The 26,246-nt window shown below is 43.6% G+C and overlaps 1 protein-coding gene across 2 annotated transcripts in view; it reads right to left on the reverse strand.

The window, feature by feature from the left end:
* SDK1 (sidekick cell adhesion molecule 1) overlaps positions 1-26,246 on the reverse strand; it is a 405,082-nt gene that overhangs the window by 6,369 nt on the left and 372,467 nt on the right. For both annotated transcript variants that reach the window (XM_054080680.1, XM_054080679.1), the window contains 8 exons: positions 25,080-25,266; positions 24,134-24,271; positions 20,883-21,044; positions 19,531-19,656; positions 11,696-11,860; positions 8,941-9,078; positions 6,863-6,983; positions 6,527-6,656 (listed from right to left, as the gene is read on the reverse strand). In XM_054080680.1, the coding sequence (XP_053936655.1) occupies positions 6,527-6,656; positions 6,863-6,983; positions 8,941-9,078; positions 11,696-11,860; positions 19,531-19,656; positions 20,883-21,044; positions 24,134-24,271; positions 25,080-25,266 (1,167 nt within the window). The remainder of the gene's footprint in view (positions 1-6,526; positions 6,657-6,862; positions 6,984-8,940; positions 9,079-11,695; positions 11,861-19,530; positions 19,657-20,882; positions 21,045-24,133; positions 24,272-25,079; positions 25,267-26,246) is intronic.

Here is a 26,246-nt window from a genome sequence, read left to right on the forward strand (position 1 = left end):
TTTAGGGTAGGACGGTTTGTAGTCCAACTATAATACATGCTGGACTGTAGAAAAGCACTGTGCTAGAGGGAGAGTTCCCTGATGAACGCTGGCAATAAGAAGTGCAGAGAAATCCCTTCCAATTCACTGCAGAACGCTGCGGCGGGAGCTAGGAGTTCCTATTTTGACACAAGATGCAGGGAAGTGTAGAGACATAGAGGAAAATCAAGAGCTTTTAATCACATAATCAAAAAGATTGCAATTACAATTGAGAATCCTCTTCTGAAGCAAGGACAGAAAGAATATCTTCCATGCAAATGCTCTCAAGTTAGCCAGACATGCTGCTGCTTGTGGTGGTCAGACCGGGCCACCTGCACAGTACTCTGAATTTGGCTTGCAAGCCCCGTTAAGTATTGAAAATCAGTCAGATCACTGAAAGGAAATTAAGAAAAATTACAATTTTTTTTCAGGAAAGCAACTCTATCCATAGTTCCATCTATTACTGGTGGTACAACAAGGCACATAACCAGTGGTAAAAGAAGAAGGATGAGAACTGCCAGGTAGGAGCGGTTGCTTTCTTGGGATGGCTCAGATACAACCCTGTCTTCAGAGCAGATCTTACCCCTTAAAACATCCATGGATGGTGGTATGATAGTTTCAAAGCTCATATCAATATTGAGCTCTGTTGAGATGTAACCAGATAGGCTTTGTGCATCTGTCCCTCCTCCGAAGTACTGCTGCTGTGGTGCAGCCGAAGGAATCACAGAGGGTTCGTACATCTCCACTGAGTACAGAGACCACAGCAAAGCTTTGGCCATGGTATCCAAGCGCACATTTTCCTTCTGTTCCCACCAATAACAGCCACATCCCACACAACACACAAACATTTACCCAGTCATTTCCATGTCTCATGTCTTCTCTCAAAATCTCTGGCTCGAGCACGCAAAAGCTTTTATCCCTTTCCCCTCTCCCCCCAGATAATCTGCATAACTGATTCTAAAGGCAATTAAATATCAAAGTAGTAGCTGCCGAAGACATACGAGAGAGAGAGAGACGGGTAAGCACAGCTCGTAACTGTTAGTTACTGCAATTAGTTTCAAAGGGTTGGTATTGTTCTGATCTATGACACCACACAGCAAACACACATCCTTCTTGATCCTGTCTGCCACATAACTAGTCTCTCCTCCTCTAAAGCTCCTTTTTAATGGTCTCAGAAGAACAATTCTCAAATGCCTTGTGAACCACCATTTGAAAAGGGCACCACATCCATCATCCCGCTTCTTTGCTTAGATAGCTGCTTCGATACTATTTTGTGCCCATTTTCCAGCACAGAGGGTGACTGACATGGCTGAGAAATTTTTCCCAGAGTTTTCTGAAACTCTGAGCAAAGCAGCATTTCACAGCTTTGCAAAATTTCCCTTCCACCATTAACCACGCTTTGGCTCTTTCAGAATTACATACTGTTAGATTATTTTTTTTTAAGAATGCAAAACTTCAGGTGCCTTGACACATAATAAATAGTACAACACAACCCTAATGGCATTTAGTAATTATTCCAGAAGGAACTCAGCAAGCCTGTCTCCTAGGAAAATGCTTCTTTGCGCCAGCTGCCAGCCGCAGGAACCCAACACCTGACTCCCTCCAAAGACTCTCCTGAACAGGTGGTTTTTGCAGCACGCCTGGAACATCCTCAGATTTGGACCACTTCACAGTCAATAGGTGCAGAGAGCAGCTCCAGAGTCTTGGCACCGTAGCAGGGAGCATTCTGCCAGCACTGCCCTCTCTTTTTTTTTGTAAGGGGCTCCACAAGGGCGCCTCTGATGAGTGCAGATGTGGCAGCGTGGCAGGGCATGGCAGCAAGAGCTCCAGCAGGCTGGTTCTCAGTTGCAGAGGCAATCAACTTCACCCGCAGTCCAAAAGATCCCTAGACCCTGGGTTTCTCTGTTCTTAACAAGAAACAAGCTGGTACAATTTTGCACCAGCCTACGTCTCCAAACCTTGTGCTACAACTCCACAGTCTAACGTTAAGGTTAAAAGTGTGTGGGAAGATGTGGGATGATGTGGGCATCTAGAAGAAAAATCTCTGCCATCCTGGCAGTCGGATGTGGATCACTCATCAGAAGCAGCACTTGAAGGTGTGAACTCGTCTAGCTACCATGGATGTGCTCTCTCCACCATCGCTCCTACTGACTCAAACACACTCGGCCACCCTCCCCAAACAAACAAGCCCTTGCTTGAATGGATTACAGCTGAGTTGATAAGCATAAGGAGAAACCCCTCCTTCCCCCAAAATTCTAGTGGCTCCTTACCGTGTCCACACAGACATAAAGAAACAAAGACAACTAGAAGCCTGGAAGCTCTAAGAAAAAATGCTGAGAAGAAACTGTATCCAGAAGACTGACACTTGATAGCTATAATAATACTGATGCAGCCTCTTGATTTCTGTCCATCGCTACCAGAAAAATACCCACAAAACTAATATAACTTCTGTACCTTAGCCAAGCTCTTTTGAGGTTGTCAAAAGTCAACAGAAGAAAGAGGAGAAATCCTGGGAACACTTCTAGATCGGCTGCTGCCATTTGAAATACAGTGTCACTGGGACTCGCCATGAGTGGAAAGAGGAAATTTAAACCAATATCATCTAGTGATACATACCACTACTCATAATGGCGTATCAACTGAAAAACAACACTAATTTGGTGTAAATAAGGCAGTGCCTATCAGAAGCGACTTTCATGAAACACATACTGCTGCAGTAACTTTCGCCATCATTAGCACTGTTGCTCAGAAGGATAATCTATTTGTTAGTGTCAAGATACAAGATATTTTCTTATAGATACAAGATATTTTCTTTGTGCTTCCTTCAGAACAGGCAGGAATTGACTATTCCATTCATGTTTCCAAAGTATCTTCTAAGGTCTGCTCCAAACAAGGTACTGTAACCAGCAAGAAATTCTCTAATTTGCCATCTGCATCCCTCTCTGCCCTGATGAGAATCAAGGAGTAGCAAGATAAAGCTGTTTTGCATGACAATACAGACAGCTTATACTAGAGAATTGCTTTTTAGTGTTTTTTAAACTATTGAGTAAATAGAAGTGCTGCAAGGCTTTTTGCTTTGTTTTTGGTTTTCTGCCTTCAGTGCAACTGTGGCTTTGTTACCTTGGAAACCTCCATAGGCTGAGGTGTGATCGGGTGTGCGGTGACATTACAGACTGTCAACCAAAGGTGTATGGATGCCTATGAAACAACAAATACAGAAAATGGGAAGCTATTTAAGCATTTTATTGATAGCATGACATACACAAGTGCTGTTCAGAGGCAAGTCAGCAACCAGAGTTGGCCAGCGTATTCCACAGGAAATTTGAAAATAGTTCCAATTATTTTTTTTTTTTTTTTTTATTTAAAATGACTGCATAAGTAACAACCTTATGAGATTATTTCTAAAAATGTAGATGGCAGCAGTTTCTTTTGGTTGGAATGAAATGAATATGCTGTAAAAGAGACAAAGTAACCTGGTATACAAAAAGATTTCTCTGGACACGAGAACGCTTGTTTATTTAATGTGTCACCTGCAGCTAGTTATTACCACATGGTGCCCAACTTGTCAAAAACATTTGGAGAACTTTGTTGGACACAAGGTAAATACATATTTGGTATTAAGTGTTCAGTGGAAATTTATAATATCTTCCTGCAGAGCTAAGAAAGCAAAAGTCAGTCAGACTGCAGAGAGGAACTGGGAAGACCAGAGCACTGCCAGTGTTCAGCACTGACTGATAACGAGCACAATCTGTATTATCTCTTGGAAACAGGTTTTGGGAGACCACAAGGACATATGAGAACAAACAAACACACACCACCCTCCCTTTCCATCCTGTAAAACTGCTCTTCCGTGGCTGGATGACATTGCAGATATATCATCAAATTTCTGTACATGGTGAACACCAAAGTTCTTCAGATTATCTGTCCAAGCCTCGTCCATTTGACTCATTATCTAAAAGCCTATTATTATTAATCATTTAGAAATTACACTCTTAGCACTCTCTTGCTCCATACCTGCCAATTAAACTGCTTTAACCTCATTAACAGCACTGGTGCTTGGCTTTCATGACATGGAGTAAGTTAACCATTTGATTTATGAATTTTAAGAGTACTGCTTGATCTTAATTTTCTCTGTGTTCCTATCTTGCTCTCCTCATCGGGAGAGAGCTTGGAGGAAGGCTCCCAGGCAGCTGTGCTGTGAGTGCAGTCAGTCAGCCTGAGAGTTTCTTGCAGGCTTCTTCATGTTCAGCAAACCCCATGAGACTCAAAGCCAGCGAGCTTCCTTCTTTTCCATATAAAATCTTGACACCTCAGGCAACAAGGCTAAGACTAAGCAGCGACAAGATGACATGTGGGTTGAAAGCAAAAAGCACAGGTTTTGGCCCTGCCTGCCTTTATGTGCATCGTATTAAGCAGAATTTGAGATCCATGGAGAGATATATTAGAGAAAAAACAGCATAAGGACCCCCTTTGCTGCAGAGGACCAAACCAGGGTAGAGCTCTTATAGAAAAAGATATATTTAATGCTTCATGTAATGGGAAACATTCCTGCCTGCTAAGAGAGATTGAAGTGCTGAAATTCTTGGAAAATCGAGCTTGTCTGTTAAGATCTCCTTTGAGAACAGAAACAAAAAGAACAGAAAAGACAAACAGGAATTGCTAATAGGTACACGAATACTTGAAAAGAAAGTGGTCAAACATCTATACTCACCTCTGCCCTAACCCATCCTCACTTCCTGTTTGTACTAGCCAATGTAAACAGCATTTTCAGGCTGATCAAAAGGCAGCATCTCCTATTGCTACCTCTACTGGGAGTGTATTAACATTTCATGCCTAAAAGCACTCCCCACCACAAAAAAACCCCACAACCAAGCATCAAAGACATTATACAGAAGTGCTGCCTATCTGAGCCCCAAGGAAAAAGAGAAGGCATATTTTTTTGACATACTCGCATGCACACACAGATTCTCAAAAGCACTAGAATCTCAATTGAGACCTTCAGGCACGAATGCAATATACAGTAAATAAATAATATTAATAATAGCCTTAGAAAAAAAACCTCCAAAATCCTTTTCTTCTACACTGTACAAACAGCGCACATAGAAGGCAGTAATGACACCCTGCAAGTAGACTTTCGCGCATTACCAAGAAATACCACATGGGGCATTGAAATTAATGTCAAAAGGTGCCGGTGCTAAATTCACGATCATGCTCAGCAAACTGTTTTAATGACAGGTTTAATGCTGGGTTGTTACTGTGACATGACCAAAGCGCTATGGATTTAATCTAAAGAGTAGCGCTCATGCATTGCACAGACAGCAGCTTGAGCTCCACCAAGGAAAGCCGCCTGCATGATGGGTCGGCCACAGGGCAGCACAAAGCAGCAGGCTGTCCATGGTAATTAACAGGAGGTGAGAGCTAGGTAGCCAGGGAAAGCAGCTGTAGCTGCAGGTGCAGAAAAGCTACAGATGAAAACTGTCATCTTCTTTCACTACTTGCTGCTCTTGATTTATTCTTGCTAGAAGGGTCAGGTTTGGAGTGCTTTGGCCCACTGCTCGCTTCTTGCGCTGTCAGTTCAGGTTTGTCAGGATCTCAGCTGACAACATAAGATTTTAGAGACAGATTTACCTTTCTGGATGTCCCTTGAAGTTTGTCTATTCACCCCTGGCCATTGTTGGGCTTTAACAGACCACAAGCACTTTCTTTCTACTTACAGGGCACACAAGACAAAAGATGGAGCACTGCCAGATGGACAATGCTGGCACACACCCGCCTTCCTTGGAGAACAGAGTCTAAAGGCAACTGGAGAAGGCGGCTCCCCTTGAATTAGACTAACGCTGTGGGCTAGGGTATTCACAAACCTGAACACCTCAGAGCCATTGCTACGCACTCCCTGGCAGACCACTCACGCCCCACTTACTCCCTGTGTAACAGCAGCAGCAATCACCACGCAAGGCCAATCTTCCAAATCTCAGTGTTTGCTGTAGCGGTCTAAAAAAAGGCACTGTGAAAACTTCAAACCACATCTCATACTTCAGTCAGGCAACCATCCAAAGTGTGTCCCACCTGCAGCCTCATCCAGACAGCAGCAGCGGCCAGCTGGTCATTTTGCAGCATACATATGTTTTCCCAAAAGTGCTCCAAGTTTGCAGTCTCCAGACAGAACGGGAGGTGCAGCCCCTTCCAGAGAGGTCAGCACGCACTGGCTGACTGATTGCATTTGCTTTCTATGTAACGCTGGAAAACCGTGAATATCTGCTAAGGCCAGGTCTGGAATTTACCCTGGCTGGGTCCTGCTTATTATTTTTTCCTTTGACATTTTAATTTTAATATGTGACGCAGACAGCCCGGTAAATTGGACATTTAAAGCCCCTAAGACAGACAAACAATGACACCACAGTATAATGCAGCTATGGAACTGGAATTTCAAAACTTGCCAGGGTTCATCAGGGAAATGGACGTCTGCAGTGACTGGGCAACACTTGGCAAGGCAAAAGAAAACCCTTACCTCTGACTCCGACACTTCTAAGGGCTTCTCACTCAGGCCCAAACCCTCGGTCAGCACAGCTCCATTGTACTTGTTGCAGATATCCTCATCCGAGTAGTGCAGCCCTCCTGGGCTTGGGCGGGGAGGAGACCTAAGAAATGGGAAGAGTGTGTAATTTCTCTGAAATGGCACAATTAATGGCACAATTAAATCTTGCTTAGAAGCCAGAATCACAGATTGAGGCAGACTTGGATATTAAAATCCCCCCTAGGTTCTCCAGACAATGGTCTCTCTCCTCTACCTATTTAACAGTTGCCTGAAGCCACTTCCAAGAGTGTAGTATTCCCAACTTCTTACCTGGTTCCATTCTTCTTTGAGAAGGTACTCTTGATGTTCAAGTGTCTGCTGTTGAGCTCCAGAGCAGTGAAGCCTCCATTATCCAGGGTGACTGACTCTTCCACGTTGGAGATGGTTTTACCTGGAGCCAGGCGATGAAAGACTCAGCTGAAACAAAAGCACTTTCCCCTCCCCAAATACAACTCTAAGAGCTAATGTCTTCTTTGTGTTTATTACATTATTAATTATTTGAAAATCTCTTTCCCTTTCCGATTGGCAAATGAGTACAATCAGTTAAGGAGAGGACCTTATCAGGAGTGTGAACTGACTGGAGGAGCCAAAAGAGGGGGAAGGAGGAGTCATGGATGGATGCATTTCATTGAGACGTAAGCATCTAAAACAGCACAGATGAACTGTGTTCCAAAAGTGCTAATTCTTGTCTTTTGACTATAAACAGAAAGCAGGTGACTAATTCAGGCAGCCACTGAAGATGTCCTAAATCAGGTGCCGTGAATCCCATTCATGCTGACTGACACAAAGCAAGAGAAAGTAAAACTAGGAAAGGCAGTAAAGGAGAAAAAGAGGGGGAAAAGAAAGCAAGAGATAGGTAGGTTAAGTGGATAGCAAATGGGAAAAAGATGTCAAAGTTGTAATGAGGATAAGATACAGATGTGAAAAATCACTGGACAATGTAAGGCGGGGAAAAGGACAAGAGACTGGAAGAAGAGGGAAAATATAGCAAATTATAGTACTTCTTCTGATCGAATATAGCAAAAGCTTATTCTCTCCTATGCTCATTCTTTGTAATCCCAAAGATGCGAGCTCAGCTCGTGCCCCAGGGATGAGGACCAGTTGCATATTGCCACTTTGCAGTGGACAGGTACTTTATCCTCAGCTTCAATTTCAGTGCTACGTTAAGACTCAGTGTGAACACTGATATCTGACAGTACAGGTCAGACCTGTCTTTTCCTGTCTGTCCCTCAAACACAGAGCAAAACTAAGAAGATGAGAGACTTCCTATGAGCTGTGCATACAAATATGTAATAGCATTAGCTTGGTAGAATGCCACAGTAGTCACACATCTTCTATCTCATGGGATCGAAATCTGATTTTCTAACACTTGTTAGAAATGAATTATAAAGAAAGAAAAGATCTTCACTTTGGGAATGAATTACTAAATACCACCTGGAAGAATCCTTCGTTACATTAATCCTGACGAACGGGTAGTGCAAAGACCCATCCACCTGATCCTACTCATTAATGTGCCTTTTTTAGGACCTTCTGGCATCAGAGCAATTTCTTGCTGGAGGTGGAGGCAGCTATCAGAGAACTACATCTGTGAACAACCCTTCCAGGACTTTATTATATTAGGAGAAGAAAAGGTAAAACCTATTTCAGAGCTCAAGAATCCAGCATTTTAAAAGGGGACTATTTTATCATTTCTAGTTATAGAGGAGGTAGCTCCTGTTTTCTTTCAGAAAGGAGACATAAAATCATAACTAAAGGAAAATTCAAAGTTTGATGTTCATTATACCTTAAAGCCTAACAGGTCCAGATAACCAAGACACCTCCTAGCTGCGTGGCCCCCAGCCCAGCAACTGCAGCTTGGCTTATGAAATGAATGCAAGATGCAGGGCACTCTATTTAATATAAAAGAGTTGTGAGATAGTCTTCACACATACAGACTTAGAATATTTGCATTGGGTACAGACATGGAAAAGCAGAGACTTTCTCCTTCTCCCCATCTATCAAGGAATGACAAAGCTAAATGAAGCTCATCCTGTTTTTGTGGTCTTCTGCCAAGCATTTGACCCAGACTTCTTGGCTTTTGCTACAGTCCCTGGGACTTCCAGATGCTACCCTATCCAAGCCCATGGCTGGTTAGCATCCAAAACCTGATTAAGATCAGGCACTCTTTGCCCAGTATGGCTATGGGCAAAAGCCATTTCTACCGAACCAGTAAAAAGATCCGAGTATTCTGCCAAACCAAATAGCTATAAAGAGAGTCCATGCTGAGGAAATAATGAATTCAGAGGGCAGACATTTCTAATTCCTGCAGTTCTTGAGAGCATGTGCATAGCATAGAGCTGACATCTTACCTGCGCTGCAGTTCTTGTACTTCTTGCTCTGGCCATGCAGGACCAATGCAAACACCACCAGGAGGATAAGGATCAGACTTGAGAGAGCCATCACCAGCAGAAACCACCATTCCTCATAGAAAGGGGCTTCTGTTTGTGCTGAAAGAGCAAAACCCAAATAATAATTCCTCTTGACCCTCCTTCAAAATTTCCTCTTCTTCCCCACAGTGAGTAATGCATCTACAACAGTGTTGAGGACACTGAGGTGTTGAAAGGAGGTAGCATAGACTAGTCTGCACTCAGACTTTCAAGGGGGTTGCTAACACTTCTAGATGGCAAAGAAAACAGGAGCATATCACAGTGCCAACATCTCCACAAGCATTTTTCACACACCCAAAGCAGTGCTCCAGAATCCTGTAGCTAAGAAGTTATCACCAATTGGAGAGATGGAGGGTTATTTCCACAGCTCTGCACACCTGCACTTCTTGACTACTGTGGTATGCTTAGTACTCCCAGGGTCAAAGGAACCACCAATATATCTGTCATGACCCACAATTATTCCAGTCTTTAAGAGGCTTTCCCCGCCAAAATGCTCCTCAGTAGCTCTTTGAAAAATCCAGCCAGTGCCAAGGAACAAAGTACACTTGGTTCATTGTCTTTCAGTTCCTCTATTAACTCTAACTTCCAACACTCACTCCTACTTTATACCATTTCCCCACCAGCTTAGCCCAGCCTGATGTGCAGCACATGAGCATCAATTCAGTTCCCTGGATTTTGTGCAGTCTCAAGTAATTTCACTCCATTTGATCCCAACTGGAAGCACAAAATGATACTAACTTCCCCTTTCTACATTTATCTTGCCAGTCTTCATTTAAAGTAATAAGTATTGTTATTTTCTTGCAGTGATATTCTCTTGGTCAGCATCCCTCAGCTTTGTGAAAAAAATGCTACTGCTGGAGCTCAAGCCAGCAGTTGTATATAATTTCTCCGTAGTCCATAAGATAGAAGAACAGCTGTTAGGAATGGGCAATGCCAGGAGACCAACTTCAACCCCTTGCTATCACCGAACCCAGGCACGCTCTTTCCCCGTCTGTCTTGAGCCCTGGATCTAAACCCAAGTCTATTGTAAGCCTGATGATATGAGCTCAAATTTGTTCCAGATCACTGGATATTCTGCAGCAGTGAAAAGCAGCTACGCTCCTTCTTTGCTAGGAGGCCAGTCCAGGCCAACAAAGTCCTAAGGGCAAACTGCACAAACCATGCTGGGCTGAGCAGATTCAGTGCAATTTGTACCTCCCTGTGCTGGCTGAAGTGGGCAGCCTAAAATGCTTTATACTTTTATCACTGAGAATCTCAATGGAAACCTCTTACTTTCACGCCGCAATTTGAGATGGAACACTGAAGCATCAAAAGGAGGTGAATTAAACAGTTCTGTTCAAGTGGAGAACTTACAAACAAGTGGTTTATTTATAAAAAGTATCACAAGGAGCTGCATGCCCAACTTCAGAGGAATAATGTCTTCCAGGAAAGGAAAGACTGACGTGATTACTGACCCTTTACATTGTGTTACAGCCTCAGTGAAATCACAGATAGGAAAAACACCGACTCTCGGTGTTTGAAGTGGGTTGTCTATGCCCTTGTCCTGAAGGAGAAAAACAAGGGTAGCACTCACCCTGAAATCCATAGACAGCTCTTACAGGCTAAGTGGTTAATTGTGTAAGCACAGACGCAGCCGCAGCCGTGATGGCGATAGCAGCATTTACTACTCTTGCTTGCTGGGTAACTGTTGAATGGTGTTTATGCTTTTCACTGGAGGAACAAAGAGATAAAAGCCACTCCAGATACTGGAGCATTGCCAGGTTCTCGGGACTCTCCAGGATTTTGAATCACAAACCTGCTTTATCAGGTTCTTTTACTCCTCTTGTCTGTTTTCACTGACACAGCAAGGACAAAACCTATTGCTCAAAAGCAACCTGGGGTACAGATGTCTTTGCAAGGGTAAGAGGAAACCTGAGCAAAGCTTTCATGAGGGCAAGCTCTCCCACTTCACAACAGGCCATTGAACTGGAGCTGCCCAGACATGGCAAGCTGAGTGGAGTCTTCTTTTCAAAGTACTGAAGTTCCTTCAGAAAACTGGAGTGCTGCGTTGCTCAAAAGGATTTTGGAAGCACATTCAGGCCATAGGCCTTGTCTACTGAGAATAAGCACAAGAGAGCAGCGATGGTGGGAAGAGCCCGAGAGCATCACCAGTGAGCTGTTCTGATGAGGGAGGACTGGAGACATCCCACTATACTGGAGCTGCCAGCACAGAGGATATCAGGAATAATTTTGTGAAACTACACTTTTATATCTTTTGAGAGCTAAATACAAAATAAGACAGAAAATGTTTATCAGAGAACCCTGTAAATAAAAGGAAGTAAACAGAGTATACAAAACAACAGACAAGGAGAGGAAATAAGAAAAAACAAATGAATTGTTGAGCATGTAAATTAGTCTTAGGGCAAAAAATCTTGCATATTAACACTCATGACATCCCTAAGAAGGTTCTTTGTCAAACTTCAGAATGACACACACGCATTTTTCCTCTTGAGAGTAAAGCATACTGATTCACCACTATATTACTTTGGTTTTATCCTAAAAGAAATGAAAACAAGCTGCCCTTCATTACTTGTTGGAACTAGAGAATCTAGGTTGTTTGGGTTTTTTTCTATCTTCCTTTCTCTCAATTGCAAGAAATTCCTCAGGAAAAGATACTTAAAAAAAAATCCATGATTACCTGATACTGCTACAGAGGGAGCACTTGGTTCTCCATAGCCAAATTCATTGACAGCCACCACTCGAAATTCATAGGTCACACCATGTCTGAGTTTGTCCAGGCTGACTGTGTAGGAGGTAGCACTGCGAGGGATGTCCTTCACAAACATATCCCACAGTCCTTCATCTAGGAAAGCAGGAAGGAGAGAAACAGCATGAACTGTGAAACTTCCTTCTGCTCACTGAAAAAAAATTGTCATTAATTACGTGTTTCAACCACCAGCAGAGGACATGCTTACCTGAAGGCTGCTCAGTGATATGCACAAACGTCAGTATGCCCTGCAAGACCCCTTCTGTAAAGGCATTTATTCATGACGGGGGTCTTATAATAGTCTAGATGGAAGAGGTCTCCTTTAAAACCTGCTGCAGCAACCACAGTGACCTGAGCCGGCTAGAGCAGCTGCAGCCATCCGGGTCCCTCCTGATCGGGTAAGGTCACAGCATCAGCATGCCTGGTATCTGACAAAGTAAACTAAAAGCAACCTGTGACATTAATGAGTGCCAATCACACAGGCTTTGTCTGCTTCTTACGTTGCAAAATGGACTTTACTATCAAAATGAAAACACAAGCCAGGCTTTGCAGCTCAACGAAAGATTTGGATCTTGGTGGGAAGTACTGTGGCCTTGTACAAACTGGTGCCTGGTGGATTGGTGTTATGGGAGTGCTGCTCGCTCCAAGGTATCGGTAGCAGTACGTCCTTCGTGTGTGCTAGACCCCAGCATGGCAGAGCCCTCAGAGCAAGACAGTCAGCCCTGCACTTCTCTGCCACGCGTTTTTAAACAGGAATGAGTTTTTGTTTGTATTATAAACCTCTCAGAGTTGTTGGAAACACAATGCCGTTCTGATGGGAGTGTTTCAGTAGGGTAATCTCGATTCTCAACAATCATACTGATATTGATCCTGACGCGCACCGTTCTGGTCCCCAATCCATACCCGTAATCATATATTCATTTGACTACAATGCAAAGAACTTTCAACAAGATGGATGCTGTTACCAGTAAGAACAAAGCCAACTATAATTAAAGATGACAGTCAATAATTTTGAGTGCGGGAATCAAACATTAATCTAAACGGACTGCTTTTAGGTAACAATTGGTGCCCAGTACTTTCACAGACAAAACGAAGTTACTGTCTACGCATGGGGCCAAACTCTCAGCTGGCCTAAGCCAGCGTAGCTCTTATAGACCTGACCTCACAAGTATCCCATTGGGCTTTTATTTTTACTTATCAAAGATGTTCAAGCAAGGTCTATTTTTCTCTGCATGTCCCACAGCAACAGGAATACAATGATAACCTCTGCACAGATACGACTCCAGCGCAGGAGCTACTTGCTTTGAAAGAAAGTCCTCTGCACTGTGAGATTTGAGCATCAGCATGACTTCTGTAGCTTGAGGTGTTTTCAAGGTAGTAACAAAGCAGGAGCCCACAGCACTGCCCTCAGCGCCTTGTTCTGCTGCTGCAGTGTCAGGCAGGAATCTGTTCTCATTTGCTTTGCATTTACCTGAGTGTAAACTAATTGGAGTCACTGCAGTGATTCCAGAATTGCGCTGGTGTAACAGAGCAAAATTTGGCCCTTAGCCTGCTTCTGTGCAACAGGGAATAGCAGCAAAGATGGATTGATTAACACTGCAGGTGCATTTCCATGTGAATGTTTTAACTTTGGCATCAGTAAATATTGGCTCAGTGATTTGTACTGTGCTGCACGTCTAGCAACACACACAATGACTAACAACCCCCAAACTGCATCTTTTCTGATCATGAGGATTGGCAGTCTCAGTGGATGCAGAAAGCAGGCTGAAATGTTGTTATTCCAACTACATTTGAGAAACACCAAAGAACAATAAAAATAGGTAATTTTTCTGTCATGTTTAAAATTCAGACCAATACATTATTCACCAGCATGATCAGAGTATAATGAAGTTATCATAGTGTGCCATTGTTATGTATTAGTTGGATATCACAATGGCTATAAAACAAGAGATAAAATATTGACTTCCTTTTTACAGGGCAATAGAAGGCTAGATTATTTCTACCATGTAAACTTACAATGTAATAAAAAGGGAGCTTGGGATTTAATTTCTCTGAAGAGGGTGGAGCACGAGACACACTGTCAAAGTTAGATTGTTGCAACCACCAATACTAGGAAGATGCATCACAGACTATAAAATATTGCCATAATTGCTAGAATTGCCTGAGCTTTCATAAACACATTTGTAAACAGCAAAAAGAGAATTTGAGCCCATTGTGAATTGTCTGAAAAGCAATTTGTTTGCATTGAAAGCCACTTAAATGGGGGAAGAAAAGGCAACAATAAAAATGAATGTTCAACACATTGCAACAAACACAACTGCTCACACAAACACTTTCTCACTCATTTTCTCAAACCTATCAGAGTGCACAGAGTGCACAGTGCAGAATATCCAACAGACCAAGAAATGTAAATTGAACCATTCTGTAAAGCTTGCAGTAAGCTGGAAAAACTACCCTTGAGAATCAATGTTGCTTTTCCACCTCTCTGTCCCCTTGGCTATGGTGGCGACATTGTGAGGCAGAAAGGCTGCTGACAGATGTTTCTTCAGAGAGATTCCTCCCTCGTAGGGACTCTCATCTTTTCTGGCCCACTCCCTTTTTATCCACTGAAAGAATCTTTGTCCAAACTTTTTTTCTAGGGTAGAAAACAGGGAGCCAGCGTGTGATCCTTGTGATCCCAGAGAGCTGCTGATGCAGCTACAGTGGCCAGACTGCACAGTGGCAGCCTGGAAAGGGGGACAACGCTTCTGTTACCCCCACTGCTGACCCCAGCCAATGCCATGCACAGGGTAGTTTGTGGCTCCCCAAGCCTGGGCCAACAAGGATATGGAACTGTCGGAACGGGTTCAAAGGAGGGCTGGAGCACCTCCCATATGAGGACAGGCTGAGAGAGTTGGGCTTGTTCAGCCTGGAGAAGAGAAGGCTCAGAGGAGACCTTAGAGCGACCTTCCAGTCCCTGAAGGGGCTACGAGAAAGCCGGGGAGGGGCTGTTTACAAAGGCTTGTGGTGATAGGACGAGGGGCAATAGGTATGAACTGGAGAGGGGCAGATTTAGACTGGACATAAGGAAGAATTTCTTCACTATGAGAGCAGTGAGGAACCAGAACAGGTTGGCCAGGGAAATGGTGGCTGCCCTATCCCTGGAGGAGTTCAAGGCCAGGTTGGATGGGCCTTGGGCAGCCTGATCCAGTGGGAGGTGTCCCTGAACACGGCAGGGGGGTTGGAACTGGATGATCTTTAAGGTCCCTTCCAACCCAAACGATTCTATGATGAGAAAATCTGAATGACATGGGAAAGTGAAACCACCTCTGACCTAACATGATGTCCAGCCTGCGCCGGCCACCTCCTGTCCAGGTGCCAGCCAGCCCGTGTTGGCGAGGAGCAGCACTGCAGGCGGCAGCCATCCACAGCACCCACAGGCCAGCCTGGCTTCACAGGCAATTACTCTCCATTGTGAATAAAACTGTCAGTCAGTAATGAGGCTCCAGCTCTGCTAACTCAGGCCACTAACAAACAACTGCCATACTGCAGCTGGGGAGACGGAAAGCTGTCTGTTATCCCTGTCTTAAACATCAGCCTTCCCCTCTTTGAGTAAGAGGAGAGCTGCGCTGTAAACCTTTCTCCTAATCACCCATTAGGAGTTTTATGAAGGGAGAAGCAGCTGAGAGTTAAGGTCCAGCGGAACGTGGGGAGCGCTTCTCCTACAGAGAACAAAATTAGAACGTGGATGTATTTGTCAAAGGCGAAGGGCTGGATTATCATGCAAACTAAAGAAAGGACAAAAATGGGAAGTGAAGGCTGACAAACTGTCAGCCTCAGCATGTTGTGCACGAGCAGAAGCGAACCAAAGGCCCCATGGCAGATGCCGGCAATGCAGCTGCACCCTTCACTTTGAATTTACTGACTTCTGCTGGTTTGTGTCCATGTTTGACACTGCACTCCCTCATTTGTTTAAAAATAAATAGAAAAGGAAGAAAACATAAAAACATTACTCAAGACACCAGAAAGGAAACTAAAGTGAGACCTGCCCTTGGGGTGTGGGAAGTGAAACCCAGCATTTCTGGCAAGGATAATCCGTACCCAAGTAGACGGGTTTTTCTCCAAAACACCTGCTGCCTTCATAGAACTGATCATCTCTGGGAGCAATAGAAGACACTTTCCTGACTTGTCTATATCCTAAGCTCAAGATTTGTAGCTGATCTGAGTTTAACCAGCCCATTCAGGCCAGCCAGAGTGCTAGAAATATTATCAGAAGCAGGTTTAGATGCAGTTCTCTCCCACTAGGCTAAAGTCATCTCCTGCTTGGGAAAAGCAAACAAAATCCAAAATACATGTCGGGGAGAGGACGCAGAAGAGGAAATCTCTATCGTCTTGTTCTGAGTCAAAGGCTTTTCCTAAGCAACACAATTCATGAAGCAGATTGATCATACACTTAGTGCTGCCCTGCAGCTCCAGATGACTGTGGGAGGCAAATACCTGTGTGAAGGTGGCAGTTAAGTATCCATGTGCACTCCTGGCAGCGTGGATCCTGGCGTTTTGTAAAAACACTCTCTTTGTAGATAAGGAATAGTTGAGAAGGAAAGTCTTTGTGAGACTGCTTAGTACTTTATGGGCCACATGCTGACCGTTAAAGCACAATCTAGAGAGAGGAGCCTCGGATGTGGCGTGTGATTGGGAAAAGAGGGGTGAAAGCACTCCCTCTGGCAGCACTGAGAACCTTAACATCGTTGTGCCATTTCTGACTTTTCCTCAGTACGTGAAAACTGAAGACATGATCTAATACCCATTCCTCGGCCAGCCTAGTTGATGTCTAGGGAGTGCTTATGATGGCAGTGACAGAGGCTGCTTAATTGCATTTCTTGTAACGCACAAGGAGCTAAACTGGAATCCGTGTCACTGGGGACAGAGAAGTTGAAGAAAAATTCTTCTGTTTCTGTAATGTTTTCCTCTAACACAGATCACTCTGGAAAAAAACAGTTTCACCTGCTCCATCCCTGCGTCTGAGTACATTCAAAATGCAGAGGAGGTAGTCAGCCTGGTCACCTTCCATAAATCTGGGAGAGAAACAGGGAGATCAAATGAACAATCTCAGCTGCCTGCTGCTACCACTGCTAAACCCAGCAGGGCAGCCGGAGCCCTGGGAGACACAGCAGGGCACGGAAAAATTCAAAAGGAAGTGACAAAAGGGGGTAGGGTTCACCATTTCTGACAGAAAGCCACCCTCCTACTCCGATGGAAGAGTCTTGGCAGGGAGCTACAGAAGGGAAAATGAGATGATACAGCATTTAACGTTTGGGGTAATGAAGCCTATAATAGATGACACTTGAGATGTGAAACACTAAGGTAGTGGTACTGCATTTAAATATTGGCAACAAGCTAAAGCTTTTCATCTGTCTGCTCAATGCCCCTTTTTTGATCTCAGAAGGATGAATATCTTTTCCTTCCTTGATTTTATATGAAGGGCGCAAGTCAACTGTTCTCTTGGACAACTCCTCCTTAAAAACAAAGGTTGCTCCAATCCACACTCTACTATCCATATAAATCAACGCGCAGAAGCAAATTCTTAGAATTATATTAAAACAGAAGCTGCCCTGAATGACCAGCCCTGACAGGAAGAATTAGTTCCCTGCTTTTGTTAAGCTCGTAATTCAGATTTCAAACTCCTTCATACAGAAATGAGGAAGAAAAGCTGCACAAAAAGGAAGCTGACGCTTGGGTGAAATAAGTAAATGTTCCAATTAGTCTGTCTCCTCTCCTGGATCACATTTCACGCTTCCTACAGCTGCAACCAGAACGAAGGATGAGGATCCAGCATACAAATGCCTATTTCATTTGCTGCTGCAGCATGAATAGGATTAAAATAATCTGAAGAGGAATTAAATGCCTCAACAGTCAGGTTGCAAGAAACGGAGAATAAGACCTCTTCTGTGTGTTTCCAGGATCAGTGGAGAGGGGCCAGCAGGAGTGACCCAGGGTTAATGCAGCTCAGACCTGCCTTGGAGGGACTATTTTCTTCCTACTCAAAGAGAGTGGACCACAAATCCTACATCCTTAACCATGAACTGTGAAATGTTTGGTGAGACAAGCCCAGGAATATCGGATGACTTTGCAATGTCACCTTTCACACAAGCTGAATTTCCAGCTTGCAGACAATCCGCACATGGCCTGTAGGTTCCCCTCTAAAACACTCTTACCCAATAAATCCTCTTTGGGGAAATGGAAGCTAAGTGAACTTCAATGAACGGTTTTGGTCTAACTTGCTATCTAGGCAGTGCTGTTCCACTAATAGAGGATATTTTTTACCTATGAGGAAATAAGGGCAGAAATCAATAAGCCAACATAAGGGAAAAGAAGCACGGCCGTGTTATGCCTTTAATTAAAACACCCCATGATCGCTCTGAGAAACTCCAGTGCTTTGAGAAGGTAAACACTTCCCTTCACTTTGTTCTGAAAACAATTGTCAAGTTAAATGACAGAAATGAGGAGGAAATTTTAGGGTCGCAGCAGAACCTCACTACAGAGCAAATTCTATCAGATGCAATTATGGAAATCTGCATCTTCAGTGATGACCACAGAAACAAAAGCAATAGATTTGTTACTATTAATTAGTTACATGTAATGAAAATAACTGTTTTTAAATGCAAACTTAAATTCAAGACACATCTATATAATCAAACAGTTAAGCATTCATTTAATCAATATATCAATCAAGCAATGGGCAAGAACCTAGAAGTAAAGGAGGAAAGAACAAGCAGGCAACATGGATATGTCAAGTATAAATCATGTCTAATTTCCTTCTGTGACAGGGTAGCAGACCTTGTCAACAGAGGAGAAAGAGCAGACATCATCTATCCTAACTTCAGCAAAGCTTTTGACATTATGACATTCAAACACGGCTTACGTGAAACAAGTATCTGGTAGATGCATCAGCGGCTGGAAAACTGTACTCGGGGAATGGTTATCAACATTCACTGTCAGAGTGAAGGGAAATTATCAGGTGAGATTACACAGGGGTCTGGCAGCACTCACTGCTTTTTCTTAATGACTTTGTTACAAGAAAGCGTGCGCTTATTGAATTTGCAAGGGGTACCAAGCTGGGAGAGGCAGCAAACAGCTTGGAGCATATGCCTACTTTTAAAATGACCTTGACGAGCTGGGGAAATATTCTGGAAAAAGCGGAAAGCAGCTTCAGTAAGATGCAAATACCCAAAGCAAAGGAGCTATGGGGAAGCACCAAGAAAAGCTGCCATGGTGAAGGGATTCCTTTCCCCCTCCAGTGCCCTCCCTGCACAAGAAATGAGAGAAGAGCTAAATACCCGGTGCTAGAATTCCTGACTATGTTCTTAACAATAAAACAGCCGCCCTGTTCTGCTGTTGAAGAGCACAGATTTCTATCTGTGGTCCTCAAAATAGAGTTTGCAAGTACTTATTGGTCCTTGTGGATGAAAGATGCTGTAAGCATTTAAGTGAGTTTTAATTATTAACTATATTAGCTCATCAGCTGGATGATTTACCAGTGATGTAGCACAGTGAAAGCCAGAGCACTCAGGGTAATTTTCTGTGACAGCTCCTAAACAGGAGAAAATCTGCTAAACCACATAATACTCCAGGAACCGTTTAATACTGTCTGGTGACAGTGTTCTTCTCAGGAAATGTGGTTTCCTTACTGGGACAACAAGCAACCTCTTCACTGCAGGAAGGTTTTGAGCATGGAGTGAAGGAAGGGAACTCATGGCATCAAGTTCTCCGTGTTTCCCATGACTCACCTGAGGGTCGTGCCTCGATAATGTAGCCAGTTGTGGGTTTTTCTCCTGAATCTCCCTCGGTCCACTGTAGTGTCAGCCCAGAACCAGATTTTGTCACCAGAATTTCCTGAGGGGAGCCAGGAGACCCTGAAGGGTGAGAAGAGAATAGCAAATTGTGGTGGTAGCAGAGACAGACTGCAGTATTAATATGTTCAACTGGTCTAAGGGGAAAACATTATCTAGCAGTATTAGTCAACATACACCGTAACATCAACCAGGCCAACGAGCTACTGACCTAAATCTTCCCCTAATTCAAGTACCAGCAGTTACATACCGATGGCTAAGTTTTACAGGTAGCTCTGTTAAGAAGGAAAGAGGAAAAAAAACAGCTTTCACTTCAATCATTAGCATATCTGCAATGTTTGCACATTGCCACTGCTATTTCTGACTTCAGAGGTGAAACCAGCCTCTGAGTTTCAGGGAGAGGATGGTGGGAACAGCTACCTGCCCATTCGCTTGGGAAGGTGCCATGGCCACGTTAGAGAGGATTCCTGCTTTATACTGTTTGTGATAGGGTATGAGAGTTAAACTGTGGATCCACAGAGCTGCTGCCCCAGATAATGGCTGTGGAGGGGACTGTGAGAGAATGAAAGCTTGCTCGCACCCAGAGGGGTGGAACTGCCACACGTGGCTCTGATAGAGGCAGCAAATATTTTCCTGAGATGGAAAAGAACCAAAATCAGAATGGTAACCATTGCACTGATGCTCTGTGATTTACCTGACAGACGGGTATCATTAGAGGGCATTTACCTTGTGAGATTATCTGCTTATCAAAATCACCGATGAAATAAGAAAACCAACTCTTTCAGTACAAGCACACAACCAAGCAGGGAATGCTGCCCTTCACCCTGTGGCTTCTCTTGACATATCGGGAAATTCACATCCCTCTCTCTCTGCACAAGCCAAAGTGTCAAGAGAGAAGCATTGTAAATTCTTTCTGGTTCTACATCCAGGAACCTCAGCTGGTTTCAGCAGAGTTATTCCAGTTCTGACTCCACCACAGAGCAGTACAGTCAGAATTATGCACTGTGCTGTCAGGCTGCAGCTTTGAAATCCCTGGCTAGTCTGTTTGCATTATGATTTATTCACACTGTTTTGTTTATTCACATCAGACTTCTAGCTTTCAGGAAAAAAAGGAAACATGTTTTTCATGGGCAGTTGCTAAACCCACTAAATCATGTCCTGAGCTCCTGTGACTCAACTTCACCTTGGCTTAGAAGTTCATGTGAAGCCCTGAGTGTACTATTCCCCACTGTTGGACCATGTTTCTATAACTGATCTGGCTTGCAACACGCTTTTATGGTTCCGCTTACCTTCTGCTGGCCCAGCTGTGACATTGGCTTGCAGTTCAGGTCCATAGGCGATGGTTCGGGCTTGCACTCTGAATAAATAGGTCATGCCCTTGGTGAGATCTCGGACCTTCAGCCAGCGTTGCCAGTTCCCTTTAATGTCCACCGTCACCACCTTACTCACCCCTAGAACAGCCGCACAGATAAAAAGTAAGATAAGTTTACAGTAAAAAAAAAAGTAAAAAAGAGATCAAGTGGAGCTTATTCCATCTAGATGGTACGTAAAATTATCTAACAGTTTGCTAAGAAAGTATTCCTTAGAATTAGCAGGAGTTTAAGTAGTGATAATAGCCAATTTTCAGCACTGATAAGTATAATTAGAGTTTAAGCTTGATAAGTGAGTACTGACAAGAAAAAAACCTTACAACACAACTGGGAAATCACATGTAACTTCACTAATTACTCTGGGAAGAAAGGAAGAGGTAAATGAAGAGGACTGCGCGTTGCAGATTGCTTCCTAAGCAAGCATTTCTACCTGCTTCTTTGCCAGGTAACCTGCAACATTGCCTGGAGGAGGAAACAAGGGCCAGGTTCTTTCCTTTCATCTCATCCTGTCATTTCCACCATTACCAAGTGAATGCGGAACGAAGGACATCTACCTCACAGGTAGCTTCTGGGTATAAATGCCACTGATATGCGGGATGCAATCAAAGCGCTATTAGCTTGGACAAGGCTGAAGTCATGATTTTTGTGTCACTCTTCTCATTCTCTAAGAATTTTTCTTACACAGATGAATGAAAATCAGTGCCGTTTCCCTCATCAACGTTCATGGCTAGTTTCATGCTGAGGTTCTCAATGCTGCATGAAGGGCAGAGCAGCAATAAGCACTTTGGAAACAAACAAAAAGAATCTAGTTTTCATTGAGATTTTCCAAAAGCAAGTCAATGGAAAGAATTTGATGGATAAAATATTTCACAGAGCAGAAAGCTCAAATTTACAGAGTCCTTTTAGCATTTTTCTGGTTCTGTAGATGTACATAACACATTTCAAACCAAGAAGATGGGCAATGGGAAAATGGTTTTCCCGCTAAAGAAGGCAGCTTGCTGGTTTGCCTTTTCAGAAAAATGCAGAAGGGAGACTTTTTTTCAGTCCAGATGCTTATTTTATGCAAACTAAGATGCTTCTTTCAGTTTTTATCAGTTAAATACAGAATAACATCCAAGCAATTTCTGTTCAAAGTTTTCTCCCAGATACAATCTGTAACTCAGGGAATCTTTCCTCGGTTAACGAGGAAGCAGTAAAAGTGCTCCCTTCTTCCCTAGGTGTACTATTTCATTTCTCTGAGACAAATCAGGAAGCATTTGTCATTTTGAAGTTATGTTCAAAAAAGAGGAACTGTTAAAAAAGGCTGCAGGGCAATTTTGTTGTCTATGATTGTGTAAAACGTAACACTGCAAAGCTTAAGCAATAAAAGGTCAAACAGGGAGAAGACTGTGCGAAAGAACAGATTGCTGTTGTAAAGTTTGGCAAAATGAGCGGGTTTTAAGCGGTGGATCGTGAGTGGAAAGGCAGGAGGCGTAGCAGCGAGAGTGCTCAGCCAAAAATCACAAATGAGTGTAAAGGCAAAAGATGCAGGAAAAAAGCTCCCGAGGGTCTGGTCGATCCTCCGTAATGTTGCACTGTATTGGTGGCATGGAGGAATGCGAGACCTGGGGCTGGAAGGACCCTCTGAGATCGTTGTGTCCGGCAGCTGCCGGCCCCACAATCCTCGATGTCTGCATTCAGCACCATTATGTGCTCCGTCTTCAAACAACTTTGGCTCTACGTTGCTCTCTAAGTAAAGGGGAATGGCTTTTCTATTGGAGGAAAATGATGGCATCAAGGGAGGGATTGCTTACCATGCCAGGAGTATAAATATGTTTGCTAAAAGAAAAATGCTGACAGAGGAGCAAATGGATATAAACTGGAAAACAAATTTAGGTAAAAATTTAGTATCTAAGGAAAAGCCCTCCATAGCCTCCCTGCTCACATCAGAAATCTTCTACAGGGGAAGGAGAGACAAACTGTAGTCAGAGACAGAACACGCAGAGGTGGGGAAGAAAAGGAAAGAAAACAAAGATTCTGAGGATGTTAAGTCAAATGCACGCAGAGAAAACATGATCTGACACTTCCATATTTTCAGGGGGAAAAAAGTATTCTTAAACATTGTATAGGAATGAATAAAAGGCAGGAAATGCCCAAACAGCCTGAACCTCCTGCATACCCTGTGCACATTTCTTGGTCAGAATGAGAAATATTTTCTGCATTAGCTCTTTGTGCTCAGACCTGCCAGCCGTAAAGGCTGAAAATGCTTTTATTCTCATGTTTTCATTCCTGAATATAACTTTCTCAGTGCATAAGGCACAGATATTCCGACAATACAGATCTTTATTCCTTACAGAAGAAGCAAATACCAGTGATTGATATCCTTATTTCTTTGGAAGAGTTTAAAATGGATTGGCAATGGCTGAAATTACTTTCCCTGCTGTAACACTGCCAAAGTTGGACATCCTATTGCACTACTGGCAATCTACCAGGAATACAAAAATATTAATCTGACTGTCCACAAACTTTGTAATCTTTTCTAATTCACTTTTGGAGTGAATTTACATTTGTTTTCAGAGAAATTGCAAAACCTTCTCTGTTGCTGTTCTGGCAAATTAATGCAACATTTGTGGCCACCACACTGCTGGGTTAAAAATGCTGCTTGAAAACTCCATGTAAAACAGACACAACTAAATTTCTATTACAGTTATTCTCCCCTGTCAAAAGCAGCAGTTGTACCAGTGATGACTAGCACATTTGATGCCTGGGCAATCTTTGCGATAACAGAAGTGACACATGATGTGATAAGCCACACAAATGCGTCTGACGACTATTCTGGGACGAAGCCTACTCAGCAATTTCGAAGCGCAACGTGGGGAGACAATCAGGCACTCAGGCTGAGCTCCCTCTTCACCCGTACCAGGTAACGACAGCCATAAAATGACTTTTCAAATCAAACAGAATATAGTTTGTGGAAGAAAATGAGAGAGGACAGATAAAAGCTATATTCTACAATATTATAGTTTGCTGAACAGTTTTGGCAAAAGCGGAATTGTTTTACTTACCCTCTGCCACCTGGCTTCTCTTGGAAAACAGCAGAGAGCAAGTAGGAAATTGGGCAGAGATAAAAGATACTATAGTACTTTTCTGTCATTTCCCCATGAATATGTATGATCCGAGGTCTTTCTTACCCTGGACAGGAGCCAAAGGCTCATAGACTACTCGATAACCCTGCAGGACTCCATTTGCTGCTGTCGGCTCGCCCCAAGACACATTGAGCGTAGTGCAAGTGATTTCGGAGAATGCCAAGAAGCTGGGAGCACTGGGTGCTGAAAAGATTACAAACAGATTGAATTGCAGTAGAAACAGTCAATTTGGTATACATATATATATTAAAAAACATTGGTTTATTTGCCCAGCCTAAATCTAAAGGGAGCAAGCTGAGAATAGGATTTGTCAATTATATCCAAATGTCCTGTAATCAATCAGAAACCCAGTCTGTCCTAAAAAAAGGGCCACTCAGCTGCAAAACTGAACCTCAAAAGTAAATAAGATACGACACAGAAAGCAAAGACCTTCAGAAAGGTGCAATTTGAGCATATAGCCTGAATGCACACCTCCTCGTCATAGCCACCAACAAGGGCATCGCCCTCACCCTGTGCTGGAGTGCTCCCTGCATAGTCACATCCAGCACAAAACCAGTTCATTCTGACTGTGTGGCTGCTGATTCAGCTTTAAAAAAATAAGGGAGGAATTACAAAAAGCACAATAATTCTCTCACAGGACTGTTTGGGCAATTTCCAGGCACAGGAGATGAGTTCCTTCAGATTTTCAGTTGTGATAGCAGAGGCCAGAGATGGACCCACAAAGAGTTTACTTCTGGACCAGCTTGTGAAGGGACTGGCCTTTCTGCCAGACCATTCTCATTTTGGCTGTGTAGCTCATTTTCCCACATGGCCCACTTATTTGATCCCATTTTCTCCTCCAAGACCATTACAATGCAATGACCCACCCTGAAAGCTAAATCCAAACACCAGTGCTCTCCCTCCTGCATCCACCCGTTCCCCTTAGCCACTGCCCAGTTACGTGCCAGTCATCGCCATGCCTGTGCTTTGAGACAAGACAACGATCCCGTACCTGCCTGGTGCGTCCTGCCCTGCGAGGGGCTGCTCCTGGGGCCATCCCCAGCCGCGTTGAAGGCGGAGATGCAGACCATGTAGCGCGTGTGGCTGGTCAGGTTTTTGAGCCGGATGGTTGTCTCCGGGAGGAAAAGGACCTTCACTTTCTCTGTGTCATTTTGGTTGTCGCTCTCCCAGTAATAAATCTGTTTAGACAGTGAGACGTTTTAGTACATCCTACACCTAGAAAATATCTAGGCATTGCAGCTATAAAACATCAGGAAGATGGCTCTGCCTTGCTCTAGCCTTCTCCATTAAAGGGATACTAATACTTTTCACCACGTGCCCTATCTTTTTGCTTCCTCTGGCAAAATCCCCCTGAGTCCAGCGACTGTGTAGCTGAGTACATCACTCAAAAATAGAGCACGGGCTGAATATGGCCTAATGACAGCAGATACGAGCTGCCAGAGTTCAGCGATGAGAGGTCAGTTTTTAAACTCTCCCTGAAATGCTAGCTGCCTGTCAGCACTGCAATCCTGATACGACGCTCCATAATTCACCGCCACGTGCACACAATGGTTTCACCATTTGTGTTCGCAGGACAGTCAAGCAAATGCTTTCCTGAAGAGGGTGATAAAGACTTTCCCTAAAGTTCGTTGAGGTATTTTTCCCCATTCTTCCCTTACGCAATTCTTGCCCTGATACCGTAAAATTAGGCTTTGGAGAAGTCGTTTCCAAGAGGAAAAGTGGTGCCAGCCCTACTTATTGGACAGGCCTGGCAGCAAGAGCATTACAACAGGCCAAAGCAAGCCAGAAAGCTGAGAAAATGAGCCAAGGCAAGACTCCACCTTGGCTCTACAAGCCAAGCTGTTAGAGCCATCTATATACGTACAAAAGGAAAAGAACATGAATTGATATATAAGGATGCTTGTTACTGCCAAGAAGGGATGCCAGATTATTCACATTGGCTTGGCTTTTCTTTGCTTATGGACCTAAATTCACGGAGAGAGGCAGAGCCAGACACTGAACCCAAGCCAAGCTCCACTGTTTGTAGACTTGCCCATTTCCACTCTCCGAGGGTCCATTCTCATGCTGGAGAAGCTAAACATCATGTCTCTGCAAAGCGCCTCACCTCTTATGAACCAAACGCAATTAATATTATGATTTAATTTTGTTGAAGTTGAGG

Source organism: Cuculus canorus, chromosome 15 (assembly GCF_017976375.1).
Source record: "Cuculus canorus isolate bCucCan1 chromosome 15, bCucCan1.pri, whole genome shotgun sequence".
NCBI lineage: Eukaryota > Metazoa > Chordata > Aves > Cuculiformes > Cuculidae > Cuculus > Cuculus canorus.